Consider the following 14,325-nt stretch of genomic DNA (forward strand, 5'->3'; position numbering starts at 1 on the left):
ATAAGAGTTAAAGTACAGTACTTACTTAACACTAGCCATTGATAAGTTGACTCAATTTATTGGGTCAATTTTTAAACTAAAAATTTCTGAACTTACACACAAGTATATACAATTAGTCCTATTAACTGTGTGGGTCTAGTCTAGCTGGGGCCAACAACTGGATTTAGACCCTTGCGTTTGATCCAAGATGACAATTTGGTATACATTTATCTTAATTTGAAATAATAATACCAGCCATGTAAACATTACTTCATTACAGAACAGGGTTGGAGTGGGGATGGGAAGCAGACTTGGTTACAGTATTTAAGAAAACAAGTAAGAAAAAGTTGATACTAGCATAATATGCCAAAAGAAGTGCCGCAAGCTACTAGTACATTTTGAAATGTCTTTCTTGTTACAGCTAAATAGAATTAAACAAGTGATGTAGACAAAAGAACGAAATCTAGATTTTTTATCACAAGATTTTTTTTTTAATATGGTCTGTGACAAGCAATATCAAAGATGCCAACTTTCAAGCGCCATATTTGGAAACCAAGACAACTTTCAGCAATGACACACAGTAGGCATATTGCAATTTTAATTAAATATGAAAACATGAGCTGTGTACATTATTTTTCCCTAAAAAAACACAGCAATTTCAAAAAGTTTTATTGTAAAATATTTCCATGAAATGAGTGAACCAGCAATACATGCACTTGCGTGCCTCCCCCTCTGAAAACAAACGTGATAAAGAATATAGAGGGACAAATGAGAAAAGCTGACTTATGGTAGGACACATGGGACTGGGCTACAGCATATAAGCTTACGATGCAATGCTGGACTCCATTTCCTATGTCTTAACAATGGGAGGGGGGGTACTTCACATTTTCTTTTGGTATTACTCTTTAAAATTTCTATTTATGCTTTGATCTTGGAGAAAAATACCTTTTTTCCTATAATAAAATACATTTCTTTAAATGTAACTTTTTCCCAGAAAATAATTTTGTAAATAATCATTCTTCAGGGGCATGGCGGGTTACTTCATTTCAAGATCTTTCCATCTGCTTCCCTCCCCCACTGGGATCTGTTATCTGAAGTGAAAAAGAGGAAGGCTGGAAAAAGGCAGAGCAGAGCCTGCTTTGCAGAGAAAAAGAAAAGTGCGCCTGGATGGGAGTGGGTCAAGATGTGTGTGGATAGATAGGTGATAATTAAAGGTCACTTTCACCATAGAGGGCTGTAGAGAAAGACATGTAGTCCAGGGCACCAGGTACAGAATCCAGCCCAGTATAAGGTGCCATTCTAGCAATACAATATTCCGCTTGATCAGGAGGCAGCTCCCGTCGTAATTCATCCACAGTGATATAGTTCTGCAAGAGAAAACAGAGATGTTGTCATTCCATTTCAACTGGATGAAGCAAAACACAAGTTTAGTAATACAGCAACCACTTATTTGAATACTAAACAAAAGTGCATAAAGATTTCATTATTTTAATATAGGGGGTGTAGAATTTTTAAAAACCTGTGGTATAAGGGAGTACTGCAGCCACAGAACTTAAATATTTAATATGCTTTTATAAATGTTGTATACTTAATGCAAACGTTTTAAAATCAAAGGTAATTTAAATAAACAGCTTCACATAGCATGGAAGCGGCATGCTACGGCCTGAATGTTGTTGCTAGTTTCAAGTAGAGTAGACACTCTGTTTCAGTAGGATTTGACTCACCATTTAACAATTGATTCAATGGGTCTACTTATTTTGGGCAAACCTACAGGAAAGCCTATATTTTCTGTATTATAGTGTTAAATACATGGAGGCATTGGCGTACTTGACTATTCAGTGAAACATATTTACCAAGAAATAATAATTTCTTAACATATGTATAGCACTTTCAAATGCTCTAATTGTTTGACATGAGTTAGTTTTTATCCTTACACTATGCATGTTCAGACACTATTATAATATCTTTAAAACTGCAGGTGGTTCTCTGAGGCTGTTAGACATTCAGAGTAGCAAGTCAATGTGTTCTCATAGCAGAAAGAAAATTCAAACTAGGGACTTCCTGATTCATAGCTCGCTTTCTTAGGCATTGCATTTAAGACTCAATCATCCTGTTCCCTTTGTTTTGAAGAGTATTTAAACCCATCTCTGTAAGATTTTTGCCAGACTCTTTCCAAGACAAAATTTCACATCTGGGGTAGACAGATGGACTTTCCAGAATCTACAACAGGTTTTGCAGATTCTTGCAGAGCCTCTTCCATAGGTCTGTAGCACCGATGCAACAGTGCCCTCCACTATCTGTTTAGCACTGGGCACCTTTGCCACTACTGCCAACCATCTCTCCCCATCTCTCAATAATAGTAGAAGAGATGGATAATGCATGTATAGAAGCATCTAAGACAAAGGAATATGTCCGTGGGTGACTTTAAAGATGCACAGTCCAACTCAATTGTTCTCACTCACTATTGCATAACTCCCCTTGATTATATTATATATGTCAACTGAGCATGCTTAAAGCCACTTAAGGCCTTGATTAAGCATCTAGCTCAATTAAACATCCTTCCTTACTACTTCAGTGCAAGGGAAAATACTGATGGATTAAAGGAGGATTCTGTAAGTAGAATAACTGGGTTATAGATTTCTCACAGGCAGCAGGAAATCCTGTTGGCACAGTGGTTAAATGCCAGTACTGCAGCCACAAGGTTTTGAGTTTGATCTCAGACAGGGCTCCAAGGTCCACTCAGCCCTCCATCATCTTGTAGGTCAGTAAAATGAGTACCCAGCTTGTTGGGGGCAATTGGCTGACACATTGTAAACCACTTAAGGAGTGTTAGTTCACTGATAAGCGGTATAGAAATGTACTTGCTATTCCTATTGCGATAATATGGGGATTTATGAACAATGCTTTGCCTGCATGAACTGTACAGAATCTTAGCAAAAACTTTCCAATAAATCCTTTCTTTTCCTCAGTCAACCTGAAATCAAGATTATGTTTTATTTCAAGACTGCATGTACCCCATTCAAATCTAAACTCACTTTATCTCCAGCCAGGATCTTGAAAGAGGCCATAACTTGATCAGCTGTATCAGTATCTGCTGTTTCCCGGGACATGAAGTCAATGAAGGCCTGGAAAGTCACTACCCCTATGCGATTGGGATCTACAATGCTCATGATTCGAGCAAATTCTGCTTCCCCCTGGATAATAAGACAAGATTGTTAGAAACAAATCAATCTAGCAGTGGCAAAAAAGAATAACATATACATTTGTTACACATGCATACTTTGTTATACATGCATCTTTGCTAACCCTGGTGACCTCAACATTTGTAAGATTATAGCTTGCATCTTCCACAGCCAACATGGCCACTGGATGTTTAGATGTATAAGCATTACATATTGCAATTGGCTGCCTCATTACATATGTCAAAAGCATGTGATTTGTAAGATAGCAACTCTTCAGTTCTCTTTGCTCTGTAATTGGCTTTATATCCATTATACCCCTTCTTTCATAAATGCAATAGTTTAATATTAAAAGTTTATATCATTTCAGTAGGACTTAAAGCCTGACCCTAAGAATTTATTTACAAATATCGCACTAAGTTCAATGAAACACACCCCTGAATAAAAAGGGAAAGAAATGGGAGAACAGGGTTCTGACCTATTTCAGTATTAGCCTTATCAAGTAAGCATAAAATCTTAAGTGATCTCACAGTACATTCAACTGAATTAGTGATCAGTGAGCTGATCAAATGTCAATGTTGGCCTTCACTGTTTGTCATTCAAGGTAACTTTTGTGTGCCTTCAAGTCGTTTCTGACTTATGGCGACCCTAAAGCATATCTATCATGAAGTTTTCTGGGCATGTTTCTTCAGAAGGGGTTTGCCATTGCTCTCTTCTGGGGCTGAGAGAGTGTGACTTGGCCAAGGTCACCCAGGGGTTTTCCATGGCTGAGTGGGGATTCTAACCCTGCTCTCCAGGGATATAATCTAATGCTCAAGCCATTACACCACACTGACTTTCATTGCCCTATGTGTGTATTTGAAATTTGTCATTCAAGGTAACGTATTGGCCTTCTATGTGTGAACTTGAAATTTCTGTTTGGGTTTCAAGGTGGTAGTGGTGTTTTGTATTGTGGCAGGGAATATACAACTACTATATTTTTGGGAAACAAGTTATAAAAGGCAAAATCCTGTACTGGAGACATGTTGGCCCATGGCCTGTGGCAGAGATGGGCTTGGTATGGCCCATAGGCTCCCACTGTTCCCACACTTTTTGTTTTTTAACAAATCATTTTTCCCCACTCGTAGCGGTCTCCACCAGCAGTGATCACAGGCCAAATCCCACCTGCAAAAGTGGGTGCCACGGTTACCATCAGTTTTGTTTTGTTTTATTAATTTATTTTGCTATTCCTGCCCATTTATGAGCCTGAAAATTTTGGCCCCCAAGCTTTCACAAATTGACCATACTTGATTTGGGGGAAGCTCTGCTGCTCTACCACCATGAAATATTTGTGAGTAGAAAAGCCTAGATAGGATCATGGCTGCCTGTACTACGTGTGTGCGTGCACACAAATACATGCTCCAATGCTGCCGTGTGTGTCTGGCTATGCAGGTGTATACACTGTGCAATATATCTCCCTGTCATAATGAATTATTAGCTTCCTTTATGTGTGGGAGAGCTTATAGACATCATCATCAGCACAGTCTCTGACTGGTGTACACTGGGGGACTTTACAAGGAAGCTAGGATTGTTTTTGTTGTCTTTATATTGTTTTTTAAAATTATTTTGTTTAGGTTTTTTTGTGGCTTTTTCGAGCTATGAGGCTGTGTTCTAGAAGAGTTTATTCCTGACGTTTCACCAGCAGCTGTGGCTGCCATCTTCAGAAAACAGTGACATGGAAGAGAGTGGGGTATATATACTGTTGGTTGAGAGGAGGTGATTTGCAAGTTAATCTGTGTATTGTTCTGTTGTTGTTGAATGGCAAGGCCTACAGGGTGTCCATTTAATTAATGATCCATTCTCTGCTGGGAACCCACCCACCCCTTCACCCTGGATGGTTTTTATTTGCATTTGCTGAGTCTTGATTTTGGTGTTTTTCAAGACTGGTAGCCAAACATTGTTTACTTTCAGGGTTTCTTCTTTCCTGTTGAAATTGTCCAGGTGTTTATGGAAGCCATTGAAATACGTAAAGGGAGGTATGTTGCAATATACACAACAAGCTACCAATACAAATATATTATGAGTGATGTTTCTATCCTGCCATAATTCCTATCCTTGTTCAGGGATTGATCACTCAGAAATTTAGATAATATTCTGTTTTCAATTCTAAAATATAGTTTAAATCAAGCACTCCAATTTGTAAATAAGTATGTGAGATAAAGATGTTAAACTATACAACCTTTTTATGATTCAAAGCCATGGGACTGACATGGCCTTTACCTTGATTATTAGACATATGCCCTTCTCTTTCTGAGGAGCTAAAATGACATTGTTGATAGAATGATAGAGGCCTCTACATTACCATATTGTAACCAATGGAGATAAGGAAGGTGCGGAAATCTTCAGCATCCATCATGCCTGTCTTCTTCTAACAAAGAGTAATTCGAGGATGGAGCAATGAGGAAAGAAAGAAAGAGAGAAATGGAAAGCAGACCCAGAAGAGATGACGTCATGGAAGATATCACAAAGAATGGAGTTACAGCGAGGAGGAGGAATGGAAAACAAGATGCATTGAACAATAAAACAAAACATCACAATGGTTTGAGAAAGCAAGAGATACATATATTCCATTGAAATTTTGAAAGATGGACAGGAAAGTTGAAACAGAGGAAAGAAGACAAAGGTATGAAAATATAAAACGAAACATTTAAGGAATTGGGCAAATGGAATGTAAAATAGGAAGCAAAAGAAAATGTATGGAAAGAATGGAATTGTGATAACACAAAAACAGTTGTAGATGGAAATATGCACAACACGTTACAAGAACATTGACAACACATGGATTAAAAAAAAAGAGAGAGGGGGGGAGAAATATGTTACTTCCTTATAGTTCAATATCTTGACACCCCCACTTGTATTCAGTACCTGTGCATCGTTTCCAATATCGTAACCCAAGCTGATGAGACAGGCTTTGAATTCCTCAGGGCCAAGTGTGCCGGAGTGGTCCTGGTTATGCAGTGTGCCAGGCAGCCGGACATGCAGTGCCAGTGGAGTAGTGACAGAAGATGAAGAAAAGAAGTAGAAAAGAGGGGAAAGGGCAAGGGAAGGTGAGAAAAGGAGGTGGTGCATCATGCAGTGGATAAAGAGGGGGTGGGAGGAGAATGGCATGCAGAAAAAGACGGGAGAAAATAAAAAGTGCACAAAGTTAGAGTCTATGCGGACATTTAAGGTTGTGCTGATGCTTTTTTATTTTAAATGCACCAATTTCTCACAAAATATGGCCGTGTCTGCTCAAATGTCTGCATATTAATCATTACCAGTAGTGATTTTTGAAAACTGCTTTAGTTGGAAGAGACCACAAGGGCTATCGAGCCCCTTGCCATGTGGGAATAAATAATCAAAGCACTCCCAACAGATGGCCTTCCAGTCTCTGCTTAAAAACCTCCAAAGAAGGAGACTCCATCACACTCCGAGGGAATGTGTTCCACTGTTGAGTAGCTCTTACTCCCAGAAAGTTCTTCCTAATGTTTAGATGGAATCTCTTTTCCTGTAGCCAGAATCCACTGCTCCATGTCCTAGATGTTTATCACACTATACTCTGCCTGAGAATTCTAAATACCCCTCCTTAAAACTGCAAATCCCAGAATGCAACAGGAGGCAGCCAGAGGAGTCAAAGTGGAATAGTAGCACTTTAAGAGTATAGTGTGATAAACATCCTAGTCTCTGGAGCAGCAGAAAACAAGCTTACTCCAGCCTCAATATGACATCCCTTCAAATATTTAAACATAGCTATCATATCACCTATTAACTTTCTCTTCTAGTTCCCTAAGTTGCTCCTCATAGGTTATGGTTTCCAAACCTTTAACTATTTTGATCACCCTCTTCTGGACACGTTCCAGCTTGTTCATATCCCTCTTGAACTGTGGTACCCAGAACTGGACACAGCATTCCAAGTGTGGTCTGACCAAAGCAGAATACAGTGGTACTATTTCTTCCCTCGATCTAGACACTATACTATTGATGAAGCCTAGGATCATATTGGCTTTTTTAGCCAATGCACCACACTGTTAACTCATCTTTAGCTTGAGGTCTACTAAGACTTCTAGCTCCCTTTCATATATACTGTTGTCAAGCCAGGTGTAACCCATCCTATATCTATGCATTTCATTTTTACTTCCCAAGTGTAGTACCATAAATTTCTCCCTGTTGAACTTCATTTTGTTAATTTTTCACCAGCTTTCCAATCTACCCCTCCTAATTTGGTGTAACCTGCAAATTTGATCAACATGCCCACTATTCTATCATCCAAGTCATTGATAAAGAGGTTGAATAGCACTGGCCCCAGGAAAGAATCCTGTGGCACCCTGCCCTGCTAGGCACTTCTCCCCAGGATGAAGAGAAGTCATTGGTCAGTACCCTTTGGGTTTGGACTGTAAACCAACTACAGATTCACCTAACAGTGGCATTGTCTAGTCCACATTTTAATAGCTTTCCTTGAGACCTTTTTTTAAAGAATCAATTATGTTTTCTTCAGGATCTTAAGAACTGACATAATTTAATCAACAACTTCCAGACTAGTGAAAAGCAGGCAAGAGCATTGTTGACCAAAAACTTGCAATCAGAGCAAGAACAAGATCTTTTGAGTCTGGAATAAAGAACTATGGATTTACACGGACCTATTAGTACAAGTAGTATACAAATAATTCCACCTTAATCAAGTGCAGTCATTTGTAGTCTAAAGAGTTTAGTATTCAACAGGACTGAATGACTGTGCTGCTTGAAATTCACTGAAGATTGAAACTCTTGACTTTGGCTTAGAATGCACCCAGAGATGTGTTATAATATTAATGTGTCCTTCATATCTTCAGGGTTGTAAGAAAAGCCCACACAGTGAATATAAGCTTCATTAAAACATAGGTGTAAGGCAGTGGACTGAAGAGCCTTCACTCACTAGCTGAATTCAGTTTGTATGACCAGTTTTATCTGGTCAGTTACTCTTTGTCATGGCCAGCCAAGATCAGCTCTCGGAGGATGAGGAGGAGGATGAGCCTCCTCCAGAGCAAGGGCTGATTGAGGCAACGCCAGGTGTTAGTTCTGCTCTGCCAGGTCCCAGCTGTGATCCTCCAGCCCCAGAGGAGGAGATTCAACCAGGTCCTAGTGCCACAGAGAGGCTTCCTTCGGTACCACAGCCTAGTGGTGAGTCTGGAGACGAAGCTTGCCTGCAGGTGCCTTCCTATCAAGAGAGAAGGGCCGAGAGTGCTTGCAGGCGCAGATCCAGGAGGATTGCAGAAAGACAGTTAGCAAATCAGCCTCAGGTGGCTCGAGGGAGAGCTTCCCTGATTTAAGTGGAAGAGAGGTTTGAGTTTGTTGCTAGAGTTTATTGCATGAGCCCTTGGTGTGATTGCTGTCGCTCTAGCTCCAGACATCTTGTTACCTTGCTTCCTTGCTACCTTGACCTCGGACCGGACCTTTGTTATCTCTTGGCTATTGTGACCTCGGACTGTTTTGACCACGCTGCTTTCTGGCTTCCTGACCTCGGCTCGTCTTTCGGCACGCTTGACTTTCTGCAACCCCGACACCGGCTTGTTTCCTCGGCTTGCTCTTTGACTGCTTCTCCACAAGGTTTGTTTGCCTACACGTATCAGCATAAGTCAGAGATTGCTGGCAGCAATCCCGGACATAATAAACTCTAGCCCTAATCATTGCTGATAACAGAATGGCAGAAGCAGTGCTCGTTAAAGAACTGTTGGAGCAGAACCAAAAGCTGACAACTCAGGTTGCTATGCTCACTCAGGCTATGGCAGAGCTGCAAAACCAAGCTCCAGCTCCGCAGCCACCTCAGCCTAAACCAAGAACCAAGTGTCTCACTGCTTTGCCTGAGAAATTCTCTGGAGACCGGGCTATGCTGGAGAGCTTCTTGGCCAGCTGCAGTTTGCATTTTAGAATCAGGAAGGCAGATTTTCCCACAGACTCATATAAGGTGGCCTTTGTTATCAGTCTGTTGTCTGGCCCAGCTAGTAAATGGGCAACGCCTTATTTGAATGCAAACAGCCCGGTGCTTGATAACTGGGAATCCTTTGTTAAGGAGTTTAAAGACACTTGGGGAGACCCAGTTAGGACTGAGACTGCTGAGCACCGGCTATTGACTTTGAAGCAGGGCCAGAGCTCAGTAGCAGATTACTCTGTGGCTTTTCGCCTGCTTGCCCAGGATGTCACCTGGGGAGATAGTGCCTTGCAGGCTGTGTTTCGGCAGGGACTGTCGGCTGGGATTCTGGATGAACTGGCTCGCTCCGAACCCCCAGCAACCCTGGCAGCCTTAATTACCCAGGCCATTAGATTGGACTGCCGCCTTACGGCTCGGAAAGAGGCTCGACAAGCTGGCCTCTCACTGCCTTCGCTCCCTGTGTCGTCATCTCCTACAGTTGCTTCCGAGACTGTTGTTCACGGAACCACCGAGGAACCAATGCAACTGGGGGGAGCTCGGCCCCGGCTCCCAGGGACAGAGAAAGAGCGGAGGAGGCGGGAGGGCCTTTGCTTGTACTGTGGCCTCTCTGGACATTTTGCCAGGGTCTGCCCGGCCAAAGGACGTCATGCTAAGCCGCCGGGAAACGGCGCACCCCAGGTGTAGAGAGGGTTTGCCACCTGGGGGCCTGTTCAAAACCCGACCCTGTTGCTTTGGTCTCCCGGAGGGATCCCCTACTGGTGGCTGCCACCCTGCGGCTCCCATCCATGGAACTGTTGCCAGTAGGAGCCATGCTGGATTCAGGAGCCTCCAACTGCTTCATGGATTTGGCGTTTGCTCGTCAGCATGGGATCCCCATGGAAGCACTGCTTGAGCCCCGACCGGTAGAGACCATTGATGGACGGCTCCTTCGCTCAGGCCCGGTGACTCATCAGACACCGTTGCTTCATCTGGAGATCCAGGGCCATGTTGAGGAGCTTCGTTTTTTGTTGGCAGCGGTCCCGCACTTCCCGTTGGTGTTGGGCATGTCGTGGCTCTCGCGGCATGACCCGCATATTTCCTGGTCCCGGCGGGAGGTGCTTTTCGGCTCTGAGTATTGTCAGGAGCACTGCTGGCCAGAGCGGATCCCAGCGGCTGTGGTGGCAGAGGCTCAGGATGGCAAGGTGACGCTGCCGGAGAAGTACCAGGACTTTGCGGATGTCTTCGACAAAAAGGAGGCGGACCGGCTTCCCCCGCACCGGCCCTATGACTGTGCCATTGATCTGGTGCCGGGGGCCCCTATTCCGGCGGGGCGTCTCTATTCTCTCTCGGAGCCTGAGCTGGCGGCTCTGAGGGATTTTTTGGAGAAAAACCTGCAGCGGGGCTTCATCCGTCCCTCCAAGTCTCCTGCGGGTGCCCCGGTGCTCTTTGTCCGCAAAAAGTGTGGGGAGTTGCGCCTTTGCAATGACTATCGGGCCTTGAATAAGATCACTGTCCGCAACCGCTACCCCTTGCCCTTGATTCCAGAGCTGTTGGAGAGGCTTCGCCATGCCAAGGTCTTCACCAAGCTGGATCTTCGTGGGGCCTACAATTTGGTGAGGATTCGGGCAGGGGATGAGTGGAAGACGGCCTTCCAGACTCGGTATGGGCATTATGAGTATACGGTCATGCCCTTTGGTCTCTGCAATGCCCCTGCCGTATTCCAGCATTTTGTGAACGATGTGTTCAGGGACTATTTGGACCGGTTCGTGATTATCTACCTGGACGATTTTTTGATTTATTCCCCCAATCAAGAAGCCCATGATTCCCATGTGCGTGCTGTGCTCCAGCGCCTGAGGGAATACCGCTTGTATGCCAAGCTGGAGAAGTGTGCTTTTGACCTCCGGGAGGTGGACTTTCTGGGGTACACTGTCTCAGCACAGGGTGTGGCTATGGACCCAGCCAAGGTCAAGGCGGTGTTGTCTTGGCAGCCCCCTCGCAACAGGAAGGATGTGCAACGGTTCCTGGGGTTCGCAAACTTCTATAGGAAGTTTATTGAGGACTATGCGGCCCTCGCCAGCCCCATCTCCCGACTGTTGCGGGGGAAGGGACAGTTCTTGTGGACGGCGGCGGCACAGGCGTCGTTTGAGGCCTTGAAGGTGCGCTTCACGTCGGCCCCGATTCTACAGCACCCAGACCCTCGCACGCCCTTTGTTGTGGAGGCGGATGCCTCAGACGTAGCCATCGGGGCGGTGCTGCTCCAACCCGTGGGTCCCCAGGGGCATCTGCTGCCTTGCGCCTTTTACTCCCGGCAACTCTCTCCTCCGGAGTTGAACTATACTATCTGGGAAAAGGAGCTGTTGGCAATCAAGGCGGCCTTCGAGACCTGGCGGCACCTGCTGGAGGGGGCGGCGCACCCGGTGGTGGTCCACACTGACCATAGGAATTTGGAGCACCTGCAGACGGCCAGGAAGCTGTCTCAGAGGCAACAGCGCTGGTCGTCCTTTTTCACGCGCTTCCGCTTCCAACTGAAATACATTCCCCAGTCCCGGAACCGGCAGGCGGATGCGCTTTCCCGCAAGCCGGAGTATGCCACGAACTCAGAGAGGGAGTTACAGTCCACCATCCTGCGTCCAGAGAATTTTGCTGCGGCGCCGAGGGAGGCCGCACTGGTGGACCAGATCCGGGAACTCCAGGGCCAGGACCCATTGGTGGCACAGCATTCAGGGGAAGGGGATGCTTCGCCCTTCACCATGCGGGACGGCCTGCTCTACCACCGGGGCCGCCTGTATGTGCCAGCTGGACCTTGTCGGGAGGCGGTGTTGCGGCTGTGCCACGACTCCAAGCCAGCAGGTCACTTTGGCTTTTGTAAGACTTTGCACCTCCTCACCCGAGAGTTTTGGTGGCCTCGAGTTCGGGCGGAGGTGGCCAAGTATGTGGACACATGCTCAGTGTGCCATCGGGCGAAGGACCATCCGGGTCGGCCGGCGGGATTGTTGATGCCGCTGCCGACGCCGTCGGGGCCCTGGAAGATGGTGTCCATGGACTTTATCACAGATCTGCCCCTCTCTGCTGGCTGCACCACCATTTGGGTGGTGGTGGATCTTTTTTCAAAGATGGCGCACTTCGTCCCGTGCGCTGGTCTGCCCACTGCGAAAGAGACGGCCCGGCTGTTTGTGCAGCATGTGTTCAGGCTCCATGGACTGCCTGAAGGGGTAATTTCGGACCGCGGCAGCCAGTTCACCGCCCGGTTCTGGACCAGCTTGCTCCGGCTCCTAGACGTCACGCCTCATCTGTCCTCAGCACATCATCCAGAGTCTGATGGTCAGACAGAGAGGACCAACGGGACCCTGGAGCAGTACCTCCGTTGTTATGCCAGTTACCGCCAGGACAATTGGGTCGAGTTGCTCCCGCTGGCTGAGTTCGCATATAACAACTCGGTCCATGCTTCGACTCAGCAGACGCCTTTCTTCGCCACAGGGGGCTTCCATCCACGAGGGTTTCCGGCGGTGGTTCCAGTCTCCGAGGTCCCTGCGGCGGATCAGTGGCTCCAGGAGCTCAAGGCGGCGCAGTCCTTGCTGCAAGAGCAGCTCGAGGTGGCGAAGGAGGCTTATAAGAGAGGAGCGGATCGGCACCGCCAGGAGGGTCCTCCTTTGCAGGTGGGGGACTCGGTCTGGCTCTCCACGCGGCACCTGCCCCTACAGCGGCCCTGCCGGAAGTTGGACGCCCGGTTTGTGGGGCCATACAAGATCGTGGCCCAGGTGAATCCGGTGGCATTTCGGCTCCAACTTCCCCGGACTTGGCGGATTCATCCGGTGTTCCATCGCTCCCTGCTGCTCCCAGCCTCCGATGTTCGGCCTGACGCTGGTAGGACGCCACCGCCTGATCCAGTCTTGGTGGATGGGGAGCAAGAGTTTGAGGTGGCCCAGATCCTGGACTCTCGTCGCCATCGGGGGCGCCTCCAGTACCTGGTCGACTGGGTCGGCTACGGGCCAGAAGAGCGTTCTTGGGAGAACGCCTCGGACGTTCATGCTCCACGGCTCGTTCGGGCTTTCCACCGCCGCTGCTCCGACAGACCTCGTCCTCCACAGTTGGAGGGAGAGCATTATGGGAGGGGGAATGATGTCATGGCCAGCCAAGATCAGCTCTCGGAGGATGAGGAGGAGGATGAGCCTCCTCCAGAGCAAGGGCTGATTGAGGCAACGCCAGGTGTTAGTTCTGCTCTGCCAGGTCCCAGCTGTGATCCTCCAGCCCCAGAGGAGGAGATTCAACCAGGTCCTAGTGCCACAGAGAGGCTTCCTTCGGTACCACAGCCTAGTGGTGAGTCTGGAGACGAAGCTTGCCTGCAGGTGCCTTCCTATCAAGAGAGAAGGGCCGAGAGTGCTTGCAGGCGCAGATCCAGGAGGATTGCAGAAAGACAGTTAGCAAATCAGCCTCAGGTGGCTCGAGGGAGAGCTTCCCTGATTTAAGTGGAAGAGAGGTTTGAGTTTGTTGCTAGAGTTTATTGCATGAGCCCTTGGTGTGATTGCTGTCGCTCTAGCTCCAGACATCTTGTTACCTTGCTTCCTTGCTACCTTGACCTCGGACCGGACCTTTGTTATCTCTTGGCTATTGTGACCTCGGACTGTTTTGACCACGCTGCTTTCTGGCTTCCTGACCTCGGCTCGTCTTTCGGCACGCTTGACTTTCTGCAACCCCGACACCGGCTTGTTTCCTCGGCTTGCTCTTTGACTGCTTCTCCACAAGGTTTGTTTGCCTACACGTATCAGCATAAGTCAGAGATTGCTGGCAGCAATCCCGGACACTCTTCCCTTGCATTACTGCTGAACAGTGTAGAAGCAGTTGTTTGTACAGAGCACTGTGCCATAAGAGCTTAGCCTCCATTGTTCTGAGGCAAAAACCATCCAGAGGGAGAAATGAAGCATAGGAAATATGGCCAAAAATAGGTTTTCACAGAATCCAAGATACAACAGATTGCCAACAGTAAGTACTGCATTGTACACCTCTCAGACTGTGACAACACATTTTATGCTCAATGAATTTCTGGTTATTCTAAGGTCAATTCTATAGGTATGTATGAGAGTTTTGTTATCAAGTGACAAATCAATCCATCAATAATAAAAATAAAATAAAGTGACTTTGTGACTGTGAGCTCATTCAGTTAGTTCAGCAGGCTTTTTTTTTTTTTATATAATTTGGGAAGAGTCACTAAGGTAAAAACTCTCAGTGAGGTGAGATGTACAAACCTCTAACAGAGACACCCTCTGA

The 14,325-nt window shown here is 46.3% G+C and overlaps 1 protein-coding gene across 6 annotated transcripts in view; it reads right to left on the minus strand.

The window, feature by feature from the left end:
• Positions 1-447: 447 nt before the first annotated feature.
• ACTN1 (actinin alpha 1) overlaps positions 448-14,325 on the minus strand; it is a 133,884-nt gene continuing 120,006 nt past the window's right edge. For 2 of the 6 annotated variants that reach the window (XM_089521737.1, XM_089521736.1), the window contains exons 19-22: positions 6,063-6,143; positions 5,500-5,565; positions 3,015-3,173; positions 448-1,346 (exon numbers count right to left, since the gene is read on the minus strand). In XM_089521737.1, the coding sequence (XP_089377863.1) occupies positions 1,188-1,346; positions 3,015-3,173; positions 5,500-5,565; positions 6,063-6,143 (465 nt within the window). In that variant the 3' untranslated portion in view covers positions 448-1,187. The remainder of the gene's footprint in view (positions 1,347-3,014; positions 3,174-5,499; positions 5,566-6,062; positions 6,144-14,325) is intronic. The other 4 variants (XM_089521742.1, XM_089521741.1, XM_089521740.1 and 1 more) reach the window with 2 other exon arrangements.

Source organism: Sceloporus occidentalis, unplaced genomic scaffold (assembly GCF_023333645.1).
Source record: "Sceloporus occidentalis isolate IW3139 unplaced genomic scaffold, rSceOcc1.0.p SCAF_4, whole genome shotgun sequence".
Taxonomy (NCBI): domain Eukaryota; kingdom Metazoa; phylum Chordata; class Lepidosauria; order Squamata; family Phrynosomatidae; genus Sceloporus; species Sceloporus occidentalis.